This window comes from Pan troglodytes, chromosome 22, assembly GCF_028858775.2.
Source record: "Pan troglodytes isolate AG18354 chromosome 22, NHGRI_mPanTro3-v2.0_pri, whole genome shotgun sequence".
Taxonomy (NCBI): domain Eukaryota; kingdom Metazoa; phylum Chordata; class Mammalia; order Primates; family Hominidae; genus Pan; species Pan troglodytes.
This window is the reverse complement of record NC_072420.2, coordinates 44,881,989-44,897,073: the sequence shown is the minus strand read 5'-3', so window position 1 is coordinate 44,897,073 and position 15,085 is coordinate 44,881,989. Positions and strand designations below refer to the sequence as shown.

Genomic DNA, 15,085 nt, shown 5'->3' with positions numbered 1-15,085 from the left:
CGTATACGGTGGAAATGGTGGCTGTGAATATCAACTACTCCTTATTTAATTGTGAAATGTTAGAAAACACACCGAGAGACTGCGCAAGCACATATGCGTGGGCTAAAAGGCGCTAAGAAGACACCTGTGTCTACCCCTGAGGCATCCTTGTGCTGACATTTTGGGTCATTATTCTCTCCCTTTTCTTACAGCTTCATCACGTGTGTGTGTGTGTGTGTGTGTGTGTGTGTGTATAAATTCTTAAACATACGTGGTTTAGCCACAATGAGGTACCACCTCATACCCATTAGGATGGCTACTATAAAAGAAAAACACAGGCTGGGCGCAGTGGCTCACGCCCATAATCCCAGAACTTTGGGAGGCCCGTGGGGGGGGAGGGGGGGATCACCTGAGGTCTGAGGTCAGGAGTTCGAGACCAGCCCAGCCAACATGGTGAAACCCCGTCTCTACTAAAAATACAAAAATTAGCCGGGCATGGTGGTGTGCGCCTGTAATCCCAGCTATGCAGGAGGCTGAGGCAGGAGAATCACTTGAAGCCAGGAGGCAGAGGTTGCAGTGAGTGGAGACTGCGCCATTGCACTGCAGCCTGGGCAGCAAGAGCAAAACTCCGTCTCAAAAAAAGAAGAAAAGAAAAGAAAGAAAAATGCAGAAAATAGTAATTGTTTCAAGGATATGGGGAGGCTGGAACCCTCATGCAGTGTTGGTGGGGATGTGAAATGGTGTAGCTGCTGTGGAAAACAGGATGGCAGTTCTTCAAAAAATTAAAAATATAATTACCATGTGATCCAGCGATTTTACTCAAAGACTCACACAGATATTTGCACACACATATTCATAGCAGCATTATTCACAACAGCCAAAAGGTGGAAGCACCCAGGTGTCTGCTGAGGAAAGCATAGATGAGCACAATGCGGTCCATCCATGTGCTGGAATATTACTCAGCCTTAAAAAAGGAAGCAGATTTCGGCACATGCTACAACATGGATGAACCTTGGGGCCACCATGCTGAGTAAAATAAGACAGACACAAAAGGACAGATACTGTGTGATTCCACTTCCATGAGGTCCCTGGAGAAGTCATAGAGACAGAAAGTAGAGTGGAGGGTGCCAGGGGTTGGGAGGGGAATGGGGAGTGAGTGTTTCATGGGGCCAGAGTTTCCATTCAGGAAGCTGGAACAGCTCTGCAGATGGTGGTGGCAATGGTTACATGAGATGTGAATGCCACTGAACTGAAAAGTGGTCGAGATGATAAATTTATGTTATGTGTTTTTTTTGTTTGTTTGTTTTTTTGAGACGGAGTCTCACTCTTGCCGACCAGACTGGAGTGCAGTGGCGCAATCTCAGCTCACTGCAACCTCCACCTCCCGAGTTCAAGTGATTCTCATGCCTCAGGCTCCTGCATAGCTGGGATTACAGGCGCACACCACCATGCCCGGCTAATTTTTATATTTTTAGTAGGTCACCAGGCAAGGAGAGGCTCCCGGGGACTTCCAGAGTAGAGAAGTGGGGCAGGGTTTAATTTCCAGGCACATGATGGCTGGTGTCCCCAGAAACACAGAGCTGTTTACAGCCGAGCACTGACAAGAGGTGGCGCTGTCCCCTTCTTGATCCCAGCCGGCCGGCTTCCAGGGCTGAGGAAGGAGGTGTCCTTCTCGGCACTCTCCCATCAGAGCTGCATGTCCCGGCCATCTGGGGTCAGGAGGGGAAGGGGGCCACCGGACACCGGACGGGCCATGCTCTGGATGGCCCACTGCAGGATGCCGTCGAAGGTGTGCTGCGGGACAGAGTGACGGTGAGAACCTCCAGGTGCGCCCCCGCCGCGGCCACAGAATCGTGGCCGTCGTTACAAGAAGTCACCATCCAACCTTCCCTCTAAGTCAAAGGTGGGGAAACTGAGGCCCGAGGCCCCATGGCACAGGCCAGTCTGGGGAGGACCCTGTCCTGTGCACTTCACCGTATTCCATCAAAGGTGGGGAAACTGAGGCCCAAGGTCCCCATGGCACAGGCCAGACCGAGGACCCTGTCCTGTGTACTTCACCACATCCCATAAGCCCAGGGCACATCCCCATGGCAGTTCATAGCAGTTCTGCCTCCTCGGGTGGCTCCTTCGGGGTGGGGGGGTCGGGGCCAGCTGCTTATTCTGCTCAGGAGCCTGATGCTCCCACAGGATGGGGCCACGGGCCCCACGATGCCAGCAGAATAAGACCGCCACCCGGGAGAGGCTGTGAGCCCGTCGCTCATTTCTCCAGCTATACCCGGGGACCCCATCCAGAGGGGCAGCTCCATTACCCAGCGCTGGGTCCCCTGGCCCACTCTCAGGCCCTGGGGCTCTGCAGACACCTGCAGTCAGGGTTTGTGGGGCACGGCCACTGCACAGGGCAGAACCCCTGCTCCATGGTCAGCTGGGACCCCCAGGTGCCACATCAGACACTGAGGAGAACCCATGGAGGCTGGAGGAGCTTATCCGCTTGGCAAAAACAGACAGAGCCCTTAAAAGTCACATTTTCCCCACAGATTCTACCTGCCCATCTTAGCGTAGAGAGGCCTGAGTTGGGAGGGGCAAGCAAATCTTGGAGGGACGGGGTCTGGGACCCCCCCACTCCCACACCCCACCCTCCCTGGGAAAGTGGATCTTGAGCCTGGTGCTCGAGCCTCTGCCTGCCAGGGTGCAGGCCCTCAGGGGAGGGGCTGTGTGGGGGCTCTTGTTGGGGAGGGGCTGGGGGCGCTCAGCAGCACTGGGCTCCTGCAGGGGAAGGGGCCACGGGGACTCCTGCAGGGGGGCTGGGAGGGTCCTGTAGGGGGGTGCCAGGGGCTCAGCAGCACTGGGCTCCCGCAGGGGGAGGGGCCGGGGGGGCTCCTGCGAGGGGGCTAGGGGGGCTCCTGTGGGGGGTGCCAGGTGCTCAGCGGCACTGGGGCTCCTGGTGGGTGGAGCAGGGACAGCCTGAGTTTCCACGGCTCAAGAGCAGTGGTGGCTGGCAGTCCTCCCCCAGAGTGGGGAGCCTGGGTGCCGGCTGAGGCAGGGGATGGGGAGTGGAGGAGCACCAGGAGGCCAGGGGAGGCGTTACCTCGCTCAGAAGGGACTCCAGGTCATCCCTGTGCAGAGTGGGCTCGTGACTGGCAGTGTCATCCTGGAACCCAGTAAAGAGAAGAGGTCAGCCCAACTCCCACAGCCCTGGTGGGGACACAGAGGCTGCAGGGCCTAGGGGCCGCGGGGGTGTTTCCCCCACACTGAGATGGGAATTCTTACACCCAGCTCCATTGGGGGTGGGGGCACAGGGCTGCGTGGGCATGATGGGGCTGGGGCTGCCTCCCCAGGGTCCTGCCCACTGCCCACGGCCAGCTGCCCACGGCCCCCAGACAGCCTCCACACTGTGTGGCCTCCTGGGGAAAACGAGGGAGCTCAGGGAACCAGCAAGGAGTCCCACTCTGAGAGGGGAAGTCTGAGGCCCAGAGAGGAAAGTGCCTGGTCCATGCCACCCCTGCCCCCGACAAGCACCACCAGGGCCAGCCCACACTATAGGTGAGCGACCAGAGTGGGAGAAGGTCCCCAGGCAGGCACCCCCAGCAGAGAGGAGACCATATTACATTGAACCCTGTGGAATTGCCCATTTGTGGCCCCAAACAGCCACATCCCAGCTCCTCCACTCGGGTGAACACTGGTGCTGCGAGGCCCGGCAGCCCTGCGTGGCTGAGGGAGGGGCTGCCCGGTCTGGAGGGGAAAGCCCCTGGATGCTCCCCGGTCCTAAGGATGCTCCCAGGGGGTGGGAGACCTGCTCAGGACGGGGTCTGGGGCCACGTCCAACCACCCTGGAGGAAGGGGGCAGGCTGAGGGCGGAGGCCAAGGCCAGCCAGAACTTTTCCTCTGACATGGCGTTACATTTCACATCACGATGACAACAAAGAGGTCTCTGCTGTTCAGAGACAGAACCCAGGAGGTTAATGACGAGGTACCCGCTGCGGGAGCAGTTGCAGGAAAGCTGCCTGGGGTTAGGGAGGGGCATCTGCGTATATGCCTGGCTGGGCCCCTGACTCCAGGTGGGTGGTGTGAGGAGGGAGGCTTCTAGAAGGAAGGGGACAGTGACAGCTGTGGGCCACGCCACTGTTCCACAAAAGCCCCAAGGGCAGGGCTGGGTCTGAGGCTTGTGCCATGCCAGGCCAAAGCCTGCATGCCGGGGAAGCCTGTCACCTGCCCGGGGAGTACCACGCTGGGGTAGGCTGTCACCCTCCTGGGGAGTACCACGCCGGGGTGGCCTGTCACCCACACAGTGTGTACGGGGCGGAGGCACAGCTGGGAAAGAGCATGGGCCAGTGGAGCAGGTGGGACGTGTCATCACCTCAGGATCCCTAAAGGCTCCTCGGTGGCCAGGATGTGCTCAGGAGGCTTCTGCTGGGGACGGTCAGGGTAAGAGGCCACCCCCCCTGGAGGCTCCTGCAGCAGCGACTCGGGCCTCCCCCACACCCAGCTCCAGGGCAAGCCCAGCCGCCCCAGCAGTCAGGGGTCTGCGCGCCACCCAGGTCCTCTCTGACCCCAGAGCAGGAGGACAGGAAGAGCTACTGGCTGGACCCGGGGTCACTTTGCCTCTCTGAGAGGGCTCTGGCCACACAGTGGGGTGGATCCTGGCCCCAGGGAGGGCTGGGGGTGAGACAACCTGGAGGGGTCAGACGGGGTGGGGGTTTGCTCCTGCAGGCCTGGCGCTCCCGCTCTCCCTTCACCCCACCAGGGAGCCCTGGCAGGACTCTCAGGCTCATGCTGTGAGGCAGCCACACAGCCAACTGTGATGTCAGTCACCAACCCTCGGGGGGAGCTTCCTTTTTAACTATATTTAAGTTGCCAAAAAGAATTGGTTTAAAGGGAAAATATTTTCTACAGATAATGAGCACATGGTCAGTGCGTATGGTGCAAACCCTCGAAGCTGGCACCCAGGGTCTGCCCTGAGATGTGCTCCCCCAATACCAACCCACGGGGTTCCCCACCCCCAGCACCGGCATGCATGGAGGGTCCCTGCGGCACTGACCTTGGCAGGCCCAGGGGCCAGGCGGGCGGGGCTGGGGGCCAGCACCCCCTCCACAGGGGCCGGGGTCACGTCTCCTGAGCAGGATCTGCAGCGCAGGCCCGTCCTGCAGCAGAGGATGAGGGGCTGCCAGGCCTGGGGGGGAGCAGGAGTGCCACCTCCGGGGTATGGGGTGTGGGGTGTGGGCGTGGGTGGTGAGTGGGGGATGGGGGTGTGGGGTGTGAGGAAGGGGTGTGGGTGTGGGTGGAGAGTGGGAGTGGTGGGTTTGGGTGGGTTTGGGTTGGGTGTAGGGTGTGGGGTGGGTGTAGGGTGTGGGTGGGAGTGTGGGGTGTGGGGTGGGGTGTGGCTGTGGAGTGTGGTGAGGTGCAGGGTATGAGGTGGGGAGTAGGGTGTGGGTGGGGGTGTGGTGGAGTGTGGCTGTGGAGTGTAGGGTGTGGGTGCAGGGTGGGGGTGCGGGGTGGGGTGCAGGGCATGGGTGTGGGGTGGGGTGCAGGGTGTGGGTGGGAGTGTGGGGTGTGGGGTGGGGTGTGGGATGGAGTATGGGTGTAGGGTGTGGGTGGGGTGTGGTTGCGGGCTGTATGATGTGGGTGGGGAGTGTGGGGTGGGGTGCAGGGCATGGGTGTGGGGTGGGGTGCAGGGTGTGGGTGGGAGTGTGGGGTGTGGGGTGGGGTGTGGCTGTGGAGTGTGGTGAGGTGCAGGGTATGAGGTGGGGAGTAGGGTGTGGGTGGGTGTGTGGTGGAGTGTGGCTGTGGAGTGTAGGGTGTGGGTGCAGGGTGGGGGTGCGGGGTGGGGTGCAGGGCATGGGTGTGGGGTGGGGTGCAGGGCTTGGGTGTGGGGTGGGGTGCAGGGTGTGGGTGGGAGTGTGGGGTGTGGGGTGGGGTGTGGGATGGCGTATGGGTGTAGGGTGTGGGTGGGGTGTGGTTGCGGGCTGTATGATGTGGGTGGGGAGTGTGGGGTGGGGTGTAGGGTGTGGGTGTGGGTTCAGGCCTCCACGCCGACCACGCTCACTCACCCGGGCCGGGAGGTGCCGGCTGGGAAGTGGCAGCGCCAGTGGAAGGCGGCGGCGCAGTGAGTACACCGCAGCACGTCCGTGCCGTCTCCGCACACCCCGCAACGCGCACCGGGAGCCAGGTTCTGTGGGAGGCAACAGCGCGGGGTGACGCGAGGGGCCGGGGGAAATGTAGCTGAACCCGAACCCGAGCCCTGTGCGCTCTCCCCTGGGACCACCCAGGGCTGGAGGGCGGGTCTAGGCGCAAGTGAGGAGCCTCATGGTGCCACACAGGCTGCAGGACAGCGGGACCAGTCCCATCCCTAGGAGGCAGGGGCGACCCAAGCACCCTCAGGCTGCTGCCTGCAAGCCTGGCGCCTGCACCTCTCTCCTGCTTGGCGGGCCTGGCCTCCTTTGGGGCTGAGTGCGGGAGTCTCCTGAAAGGCGGTGCCCACAGGGGTGCAGGGAAGGGAATTGAGGCAGGGAGGGGAGGGCTCCCACGTGTGCTGGGACATATCCCCCTTCATTGTCCTGCCTTGTGGGGGGAGCAGTAATGCCCAGGGCCAGGAGCTGGAGTGGAGGTCTAGGAGTGTCCCCTTCCCCCCGCAGCCCCCCACGCTCCCCGCACAGCCTCAGGCCCTGTGCCTCCCAGAGCCTTTCTCGCCTGGCCTCCCTCTCCTCCTGTTTCAGGTGAATTCATCCGCCCCGTAGGTCCTGGGCTCCTTGAAGAGCCCACCCTGACCCCCACTCCCCGCTCACCTGCTGACCCTCAGGACCCACACACAGTAGGGGGTGCAGGGCCGAGGAGTCCAGCCCTGGCAGCGGGGCTGCAGAAGGCGGGGCCGGCAGGTGCTTGTAGACAAGAGTCGTGTCCATGCCGGCTAGGGGTTCCCCAGGTGGACCTCTTACCTCCTCTCCCGCCGACCTAAGCCCCGGGGGGAGCTGGAACCCAAGGGTCAGCATCAGAGGGGCAGCGGGCACCTGCCCGGCACCACCCAGGAGTCAGTGACTGCTGGGACCCTGAAACCCAGGGCAGCAGGGTGGGGGCAGAGGCCTGGCATGGTGGGGACGGAGGGCCGGCATGGTGGAAGGCGTCCACACTGAGTGGGAAAGGCTGTGGCACTTCCTGGCTCTGTGGTCCTCCCTCCTCCCCCATCTACACACGGGGGGCCCCCTGGCCCTCAGGGCTGTCAGAGGGAACACTGGGTCTGTGCACAGTAGACCTACTATCCTCACAGCAGCAGAACAAGGAACACATCTTCCGGGGCTGTTATCAATGCTCATAGTGCCCCCCGGGTGGACCCGCAGCCAGGAGAGCTGGGTTTAGGCCCATAGGAAGCATGATGGGGACTCCACTGCAGGAGACCACAAAGACCGGGCTTGGGCATGGGGGACATAGTGCTATGGCTGGGGCAGGCCTGTCCCACAGGACTCCAGGGGACAGACGGACAGGAGGGGTGGCCCAGCCTAGGAGGGGGCGTGGCCATGTGGACAGGAGGGGTGGCCCGGCTAGGAGGGGGCGTGGCCATGTGGACAGGAGGGGTGGCCCGGCTAGGAGGGGGCGTGGCCATGTGGACAGGAGGGGTGGCCCGGCTAGGAGGGGGCGTGGCCATACCGGGGTCTCCACGGGTGGCTCCTGGGGCTGGGGCTCCTCTGCCCGGGGCTGCACCTCCTGGACTGTTGCCTGCAGGCAGCTGGAGCACCTCCAGGTCCCACTGCTCGTGTGTCCACCAGTCAGAGACATGCAGAACAAGACAGCGGGTGACAGATCCCCAAACCCACGGGTGGAGCTCCAGGGCTCCGACCATGTCTTTTCACAGAGGGGGAACTGAGGCACAGCAGAGAGATGGGCAGAGACACAGGAAGGGAGAGCCCAGCAGGGGGACATTTACCCTTCGTGGGGTGGCCCTGGCCAGCGTGATCAGGGTCCCCTTGGCGTGCTCTCTGATGAACCCCAGGAATCCCCAACACCTGTGAGCCCCGGTGGCTTTGCCTGCCTCTCAGGGCTGGGCCCTGCCGGGGGCCTCCCTAAGCTGACCCACCTGTTAAGGGGAATGGCACCCAGCAGAATGGGAGGTGATCAAGGGCAGGAAGAGACGGCAAGGAGGAACGGCTTCAGGAGCCGAGCAGTGACCCCCACTGTGCCCCTTATTCTAGTGATGAGGCTGAGAGGGGGCCTGGTGACGGCCACTCAGGGGCTGGGGCAGAGCCTCGCCTGAACGTGGGTCCCCACTCCACCCAGAGCTCTTCCTCCCACAGACTGCCACGTCCTGTGGGGTTGGAATGGGGGCAGGGCTCGGTGGGCCGTGGGGAAGGAGCACCAGGATGTGAACGCAGAGGAGGCCTCCCACCCCCACTAAGCCCGGCGTCCTGTGCATTGGTGGACAAACTCCCACCTGCCCTGGGGGGCACAGCTCTGTGGCCTCTGTGCTCCCCAGCCCTGTCTGGAATGGGACTCTGGGGTGGGGCTTGGGGGTGGGGGCCAGCTACCCATGGGGGCGTGGGCTGCAGCTTGGGATGAGCTTAGACAGGGTGGCATCTTCGCCCTGGGCCTCTGTTCTGCTTTGCTGCCCTCAGGGGCCCAGCTGTCCAGGCTGGGCAGCAGGTGTGGCCAGACCGGGAGGCAGGTGGCAGGGTGGGAAAACCCCAGGCCCCGGCCCCACGGCCCAGTGACCTGACTCAGAACCCCCTTCCATCTTGGATGGGAGAGGCTTGGGGTGGCTTCCCTTCAGGGTCAGTGGGTGGAGGCGGCCATGAACCGGGGTGGCCTGGTTGCGCTGGCAGAGGTGCAGGCTCACCTGGGGATCTCCCGGAGCGGAGGGGACAGGCAGGCCAGGTGGAAGGCCCGAGGGCAGCCGTCACAGCAGATGAGCTCCCCGCCATCCCGACACACGGCACACTCATCCTCGTTCTTCTGGCACAGGCAAGAGACGCCCATGCAGACTGGGCTGGGGTGCAGCACCCTCCTGAGAGCCACCTCCTTCCCAAAACGGCTCCCCCAGCAGCATCTCTGGGTACCTGAACTCCCCAGTCTCTGCCCTGCTCCCATGCTGCCAGGGCCTGAAATTCCGCCCTGACCACCTGTTCCCCATCCATCTGGTCTCCAACAGACACCCCCCGGGGCCATCCCTATTGGGAAGAAAACCCGGTTTCTTGCAGGCTGCTGCGTTCCAGGGGCCCCGGAACTGTACGCCAACCACACGAACCCTTCCTCACAGGGCAGTGGGGCCAGGCCCAGGGAGGTCTCTCCCGACCTCAGCGCCTGCTGAATCCTCCACCTGCAGCCCCCACCGTCCTTGTGCCCTGCCTGGATGGTGCCTGCTGTGCCTTCAGGGGTCTCCCAGGTACCACCTCCTCCAGAATCCCCCCAGACAGCCAGGCTAGGCTGGTCCTGCACGGCAATGACCTCACTCATTCTAACAATCCCCCAGATGCCCACCAGCCCGGGTGCTCCTGCAGGGCAGGACTGGGTCCTGTCACTCCTAAGGGCCAGGGCCCCACAGAGCCCCTGGTGCCAAGTGGTCAAGATCTGTAACCCACCACGGCAGGCACCCCCCCACACTGCTTCTACCCCATTAAGAAACCATGCTGGGGACGAAAGATGAGCTTGGCATTCCCAGTGGATCCTTGACCTCCTGGCTATAGCAGGGGTGCCCGGCCCACCCACGGGCCCAGCTGAGAGCAGCGGGTACGGCCTGGACCAAATGCCACGCTTTTAAGAGCCTGAGAAGACCTCACTTTCTCTGACTCATTTAAACTATTACCATTGCGTATTATCAGGAAAAAAATACTGTCTATTAAAGAAAAAGAGCTGTACCCTGTGGGTAGGGGCTCAGGCCCCGGTGCTCATCCCTGAGTGCCCAGGTAAAGGCAGAGGCAGCAGGACCCACCCGAGGGGAGCAAGGGCAGACAGGGGCCTCTCCTGTGGTCTAGGGCATTACCTGGTGGAGCTGGGGGTCACTGGGGAGGGCCAGAGGGGCGGGAACCCTGCCCTGCTGGCCCAGCCTAGCCTCACCTCCACCCTGCAAGGAAGAGGGGCGTCAGCAATGGGGGCAGCCTCAGCAGCGAGGGTGCACATGGCTGTGGCACCAGGCGTCTCTCGGCAGCAGCCCCCAGCCCCCAGCAGAGCCACTCCCCCAGAGGCAACGCTGTTCCTGGGGCGGGGGTGCATCAAGAGCTGGGCACCCCAGGGACAGTCAGGTGCTTACGGGGGCAGCGCCCTGGGCTCCCTTGGCTCGAACCAGAGGCTTCAGGCCACTGCTGCTGCGGGCCTTGTTCTTCCCACTGCCGGGGTCTTCGAACTTGCTGGGAGTGTAGAACTCCCCACCAACCTGGATGCACTTCTTGGAGCCCCCTGGGAGGAGATGCCGGCTGGTCCTGGCTCACCCGCCCAGCAGGACCTGCCTTGGCAGTCGTGTAGGCCCCAGGCTGGGGTCTAGCAGAGACAGGTGGAGTTCCCACAGCCTGCATTCCTCCAGCCCGCCCCCACCCCAGTCGAGTCTGGGGCCCGGGGATTGTCCTGGATCTACACCAGGGTGTTCAACAGCGTCCCCCGAAGTTCACGTCCACCCAGAACCTCAGAGTGTGACCTTACTTGAAATCAGGGTCTTTGTAGATGTGATTAGTTAAGATGAGGTCACACTGGACCATAAGTTCAATGACTGGTGTCCTTATAAAAAGGACACGTGGGAGACAGCTGTGAGACCACAGAAGTAGAGGCTGGAGCGGTGGGGTCCTGAGCCCAGGAACAAGGGGCACAGGGGTACCCCCATAATGACCAACAGCTGGGAGACACAAGGAAGGATTCTTCCCTGGAGCCTCCAGAGGGAGTGTGGCCCCGAGACACCTTGATGTTGGCATTTCTGTCATTTCAAGCCTCCCAGTTTGTGCCAATTTGATCCAACAGCCTTAGGAAGTAACACAGTGGGCCTTGGGACCATCCAGAGGTGCAAGACCAGGGCCCTGGCTGTGCTTGGTGTTCCCAGCCCATGTCCAGCACTGAGGAGACACTGAGTCAGGGACTTGAGATGGAATGCCCCGATGGCACGGTGGGTCTGCCACCAGCGGCCCTGCTGTGCCCTGGTCAGATGGCACTGGTGATTGCATGGGGTCAGCGGCTGGCCAGGGAATGGCGGGCGAGGACGCTGCAGGCTGGCCAGGGTATGGGGGGCAAGGACGCTATGCTACAGGCTGTCCTGGTTGAAGAATGCCGATACCCTGGAGGGTCTCAGCAGCACAGGCAGAACTTTCTAAGGATGCAACCCCATGGCCGAGGAGGGCCCATGCACATGGATGGAGGTGACTGGGGAGTGCTGCACATCCCAGGTGGGGATGTGGGCCTGGACCGCCAGCCTTGCAGAAGGTCCCCCGACAGGGAGACTTCGGTGCTCACCCTCCTCCTCCAAAGTCAGCAGAACCACAGGCAGAAACTCTGGCTACCTGAGCAACAGCCCGGTCTGCTGTGGGACCACCAGGATGCAAAGGGGCGTGGTCCTCCTTCCATCTTGGAGCCTGGGTCTCCCCATCAGCCCCACCTCCCCGCCACAGCGTCTACCTGACTCAAACACCTGCTGGATGAGGATCCCTTCCACAGCCCCTCGGGCTCCCGGGACGTCCCCGGAGGACACAGCCACAGCTCTCTGGACTGAAGCTGACATGGTCTGAATCCCTGGGAAAGGGAACACCCATTGGGGTCACCCGTGGGGAAGACTGCTCCCAAGCACATACTCTATGCCAGAAGCAGGCAGCACTGGGCTGCAGAGCCCTTTCCTTCCAGCCAGGGCAGGCCGAGGAGGGGACCCAGCCCTGCCATGTGCAGACAGCCCACAGGTAAGTGCAGAGACATGAGAATGTGTGTGTTCGTGTGTGCACCCATGTGTGCGTGTGCTGGGGGGTGGCAGTGTCAGCAGAGCTGGCACAATGGATAGGAAGGCATGACCAATGACCAGCCCCACCCCCCCATGACATGGGCCCTGTATTGTGCCGGGAGGGACACAGAGTTCCTAGGCTCTGCCCTCAGGGAGATAGGGGGTCTCTGGAGTCCAGTGCCCTGGGAAGGAAGGAGAAGGGGACAGGAAGGGTTCAGCCTGCATGCAGCTGGGGGCCAGGGATGATTTTCTGGAGGAAGCCATGTCTAGGCTGGTCCTGAAGGATAGGGAGTGGATGGGCAGAGAAGGTGCCTGAGAAGGGGGTCCCAGAACCAGGGTGCAGTGGGGGCAGGGGCGACTGGCAAGATCATGCTTAGATCCAAGGTGTCCCCTTCCTGGGTCTGGTGGTGCAGCTTAGGCCCCTGGAATGACACACCAGGCCAGCACGTCCCCAGCCCCTAGGACAGGGTCTCAGAGGGCAGGCCCTGCTCTGACCCCTGACCCCTTGCCCCTGGCCAGGGAGAAGGTAGGCGCTCCCACTGGGCCCCGCTCACCGTTCCCGAGTGGAAGGCGCTGCTGCTCTGCGCTGCTCTCCGGCTTCTTGGGGGGCTTGGCCTTCAGTTGAGAGCCTGAATGGGGGAGCTGGGGGCAGCCTGGCCTCCCCTCTCAGTGGGGGTGAGTGCCGGTGGGCAGGGGCCCGCGGTGGGAGGGCGTGGAGGGGGCGGTCCAGTGCTGGATAGTCCCTTTGCCAGGCTCTGGTTTCTCATCAGTAAAAGGGAAATGAGACCCGCCCGCCTACTTCACCAGCTCCGGGGAGCTCAGCCTTCGGGCAGGAGGGAGCTGAGAGGCTGGTCCAGTGTGTGGGTCTAGTACCCAGAGGAGACCCCCACAGCCCCAGGCAGGCTGGCCCCACACCCAGTGGGTGGGAGCCCGGGTGGGGAGGGGGCGTGGGCTCCCGGGGAAGCCCGGGAAGACTGGAGACCCCGGCTGGCTTCCCCTGCAGGGAGGGTACCTGGGCTGGCGGTGCCCCTTGGAGTCAGGGCTGCTGGCGCGGCAGCTCGAGCCTCTTCTGAGGCCTTCCTCTTGGTGGGGAGTCTGGGTGGCGGTACTAAAGCCTTGGGGACGGCCGGGGGCTTCCTCCCCTTCCGGGGCTGGCTGAGGTCCACATCTGCAGCTCAGGGGCAGGAGCAGGGTCCCAACCTCAGGGTTTTCTCCAGGGGGAGGGTGGGCCCCAGAACTGGACACCTTGGCCAGACGGGTGAGGCCTGGCCCCTTTGCCTCTTAGGATCCAAGACGGTCCTGGAACATCACCCACGGGCTCCTCAAACACCACTCCAGTTCCAGTCCAGCAGGGCTGAGCAGGTGACAGCAGCTGCCCCAGGCCCCCAGCATGGCTGAGTCCACCAGGACCCACCTTTGGGGAAGCTGTCCAGGATGGGCTGCAGCCGGCCATAGCGCTCCAGGTTGTAGTCCTTGAACAGCACCCTCCAGAAGTCCAGGATGGCTGTGGAGCCCTGGGTCAGCAGCCAGGACAGGAGGGCGTGGAAGGCCTGGGGGCAGCCCTCCTTTTCCTTCAGATGAAGCGTCTCCTGCAGTGGGGTGGCATGAGGGTCCCTGCCATGGTCCCCCACACCCTGCGGCCTGCCCATCTCCATCATGACTAGAGGGTGGAGCTCCCAGGCAGAGGCGCTGGCGACCTGGACAGCTCCACGCCCATCTCCTCGGCTTGTGGTGGAGTCAGGTGGGGGTGTAGGGGTGTTGAGGGTGGGGCTGGGGGAACCTGGAGGCCATTCCCTTGGCTTGGGGGTGAGGTGTGGGGACGGCTGGGGGAAGGGGACCAACTTCTAACTTGTCATCAGGGACGCCCCTGGCTCCTTGTGGGGAGGGAGTTGGGGAAGGCTGGAGGGGCTTGGGGATCTGGAGGGGCGGGGAGGCATGGGGCGGGGTCCTCCTGGAACTTCCCCGGGGACTATCCCTGGCTCACAGGGCCTGGGGGCAGCGGCGGGCGGGTGGGGAGCCCACCTGGAACTTGTCCTCGGGGACCACGTCGTGGTCGGCCAGCGCGTGCAGCAGTGGGAAGGCGCTGTCCACGGCCATCGCGATCTCCGTGCGGTGCAGCCTCAGAAGCCGGCGTAGCGCCGCGTCCGCCGCCATGGGGTGGGCGCGGGGACCCGGGGCTGGGGCGGACGCGGTGGGTCCCGGGACACTGGCAGCCCCTCGCTTGGCCTCGGGTCCTGGCGGGGCTGTGGGGCCTCCGCGCCGGCTGTGCGCCCGCCCGTCTCCCCGGTCTGCGAGCCACGCGCGCCGCTGTTATACCCCCGCGACCACGCAAAGAGCAAAGGCCGCTCCGCCCCGGCGCCCAATCAGGGCCAGGGCCTCCCGCGGGGACACTTCCCTGTGATGGAGGCGCTGCTGTCCCTCCCTCGCTCTCGGGAAGTCTCCGGGCCTGGCCTGACTCACCCACCAGGGCAGCTGCCTTGGGGGCTGGGGACAGAGACTCGCTCTGTGCGGGACTCAGAGAACTCTCAATTCCGAATGTGGCCCTGTCCTGCCTCGGCGAGGGCCCTGCTCGAATGGGGCAAAGCCGAGACAGGTGCCCTCGGCGGGGAGGCTCGGGTCTCAGGGCCCTGGCAGGGGCAGCCCAGGGTGCACTGGCCCCTCCCAGTGGCCGGCAAGAGCCTCCATGGAGGCTGGATCGGGGTGGTGTTCCTGGGGGACCTCCACACAAGCTGAGAGCCCCTACTCAGGGGCCCGCCTGGGGCTGTGGGAGGAGCCGGATGGAGGCTCAGTCTGATGGAGGAGACGGTACGGCAGCCTGGGCGTTGCCGGGGAGCCTCCTGACCCCACCATCTTAGGCTGGCTGTGTGACGCCAGGCAAGTCCTTTCCTTCTCTGAGCCTCGGTTCCCTCATCTTTAAAAGGGGCACACTCGCCTGGGGATTGAGGCTCGCATTGACCCCCTCCTTCCTTCCTCCAGGTGCTTTAGAAGGAAGGCGGCCAGCCCCACAACGGGGGTCCTGAGTGTGGCCCGGAGTGAGAGCTCCCAAAGGGTCTTCCTAGGACCAGTGACAGAGGCTGAGGGATGCTGTGGCCTGGACAGGAGCTTCCGGGGGCATCTGGGAAGGTGTCCTGGAGGGGAGCTGCAGTGGACAGGAGCCGAGGGTCCCAGGTGGACGTGAGTGGGGACAATGCCCCCAGTAAAACAAGACCAGGTGCAGAG

The 15,085-nt window shown here is 63.2% G+C and overlaps 1 protein-coding gene across 1 annotated transcript; it reads right to left on the bottom strand.

The window, feature by feature from the left end:
- Positions 1–22: 22 nt before the first annotated feature.
- Positions 23–14,524, bottom strand: AIRE (autoimmune regulator). Its single transcript, XM_531580.8, has 14 exons — positions 13,889–14,524; positions 13,281–13,455; positions 12,879–13,034; positions 12,421–12,495; positions 11,554–11,667; positions 10,208–10,353; positions 9,941–10,021; positions 8,798–8,913; positions 7,615–7,714; positions 6,759–6,941; positions 6,024–6,145; positions 5,015–5,117; positions 3,065–3,127; positions 23–1,773 (listed from the first exon to the last, which is right to left on the bottom strand). Exons 1-14 carry the CDS (start codon positions 14,018–14,020, stop codon positions 1,666–1,668), a joined length of 1,674 nt encoding a protein of 557 aa, XP_531580.2. The 5' UTR covers positions 14,021–14,524; the 3' UTR covers positions 23–1,665.
- Between the last annotated feature and the right edge of the window lie 561 nt (positions 14,525–15,085).

Coding starts and splice junctions, on each gene's coding strand:
- AIRE (XM_531580.8), bottom strand. CDS start 14,020: ATGGCGGCGGACGCGGCGCTACGCCGGCTTCTGAGGCTGCACCGCACG. Junction 8,914..9,940: donor GTGACCCCCAGCTCCACCAG/GTAATGCCCTAG, acceptor TGCCTGTGCCAG/AAGAACGAGGATGAGTGTGC. Junction 1,774..3,064: donor TGGAGTCCCTTCTGAGCGAG/GTAACGCCTCCC, acceptor TCTGTCCCGCAG/CACACCTTCGACGGCATCCT.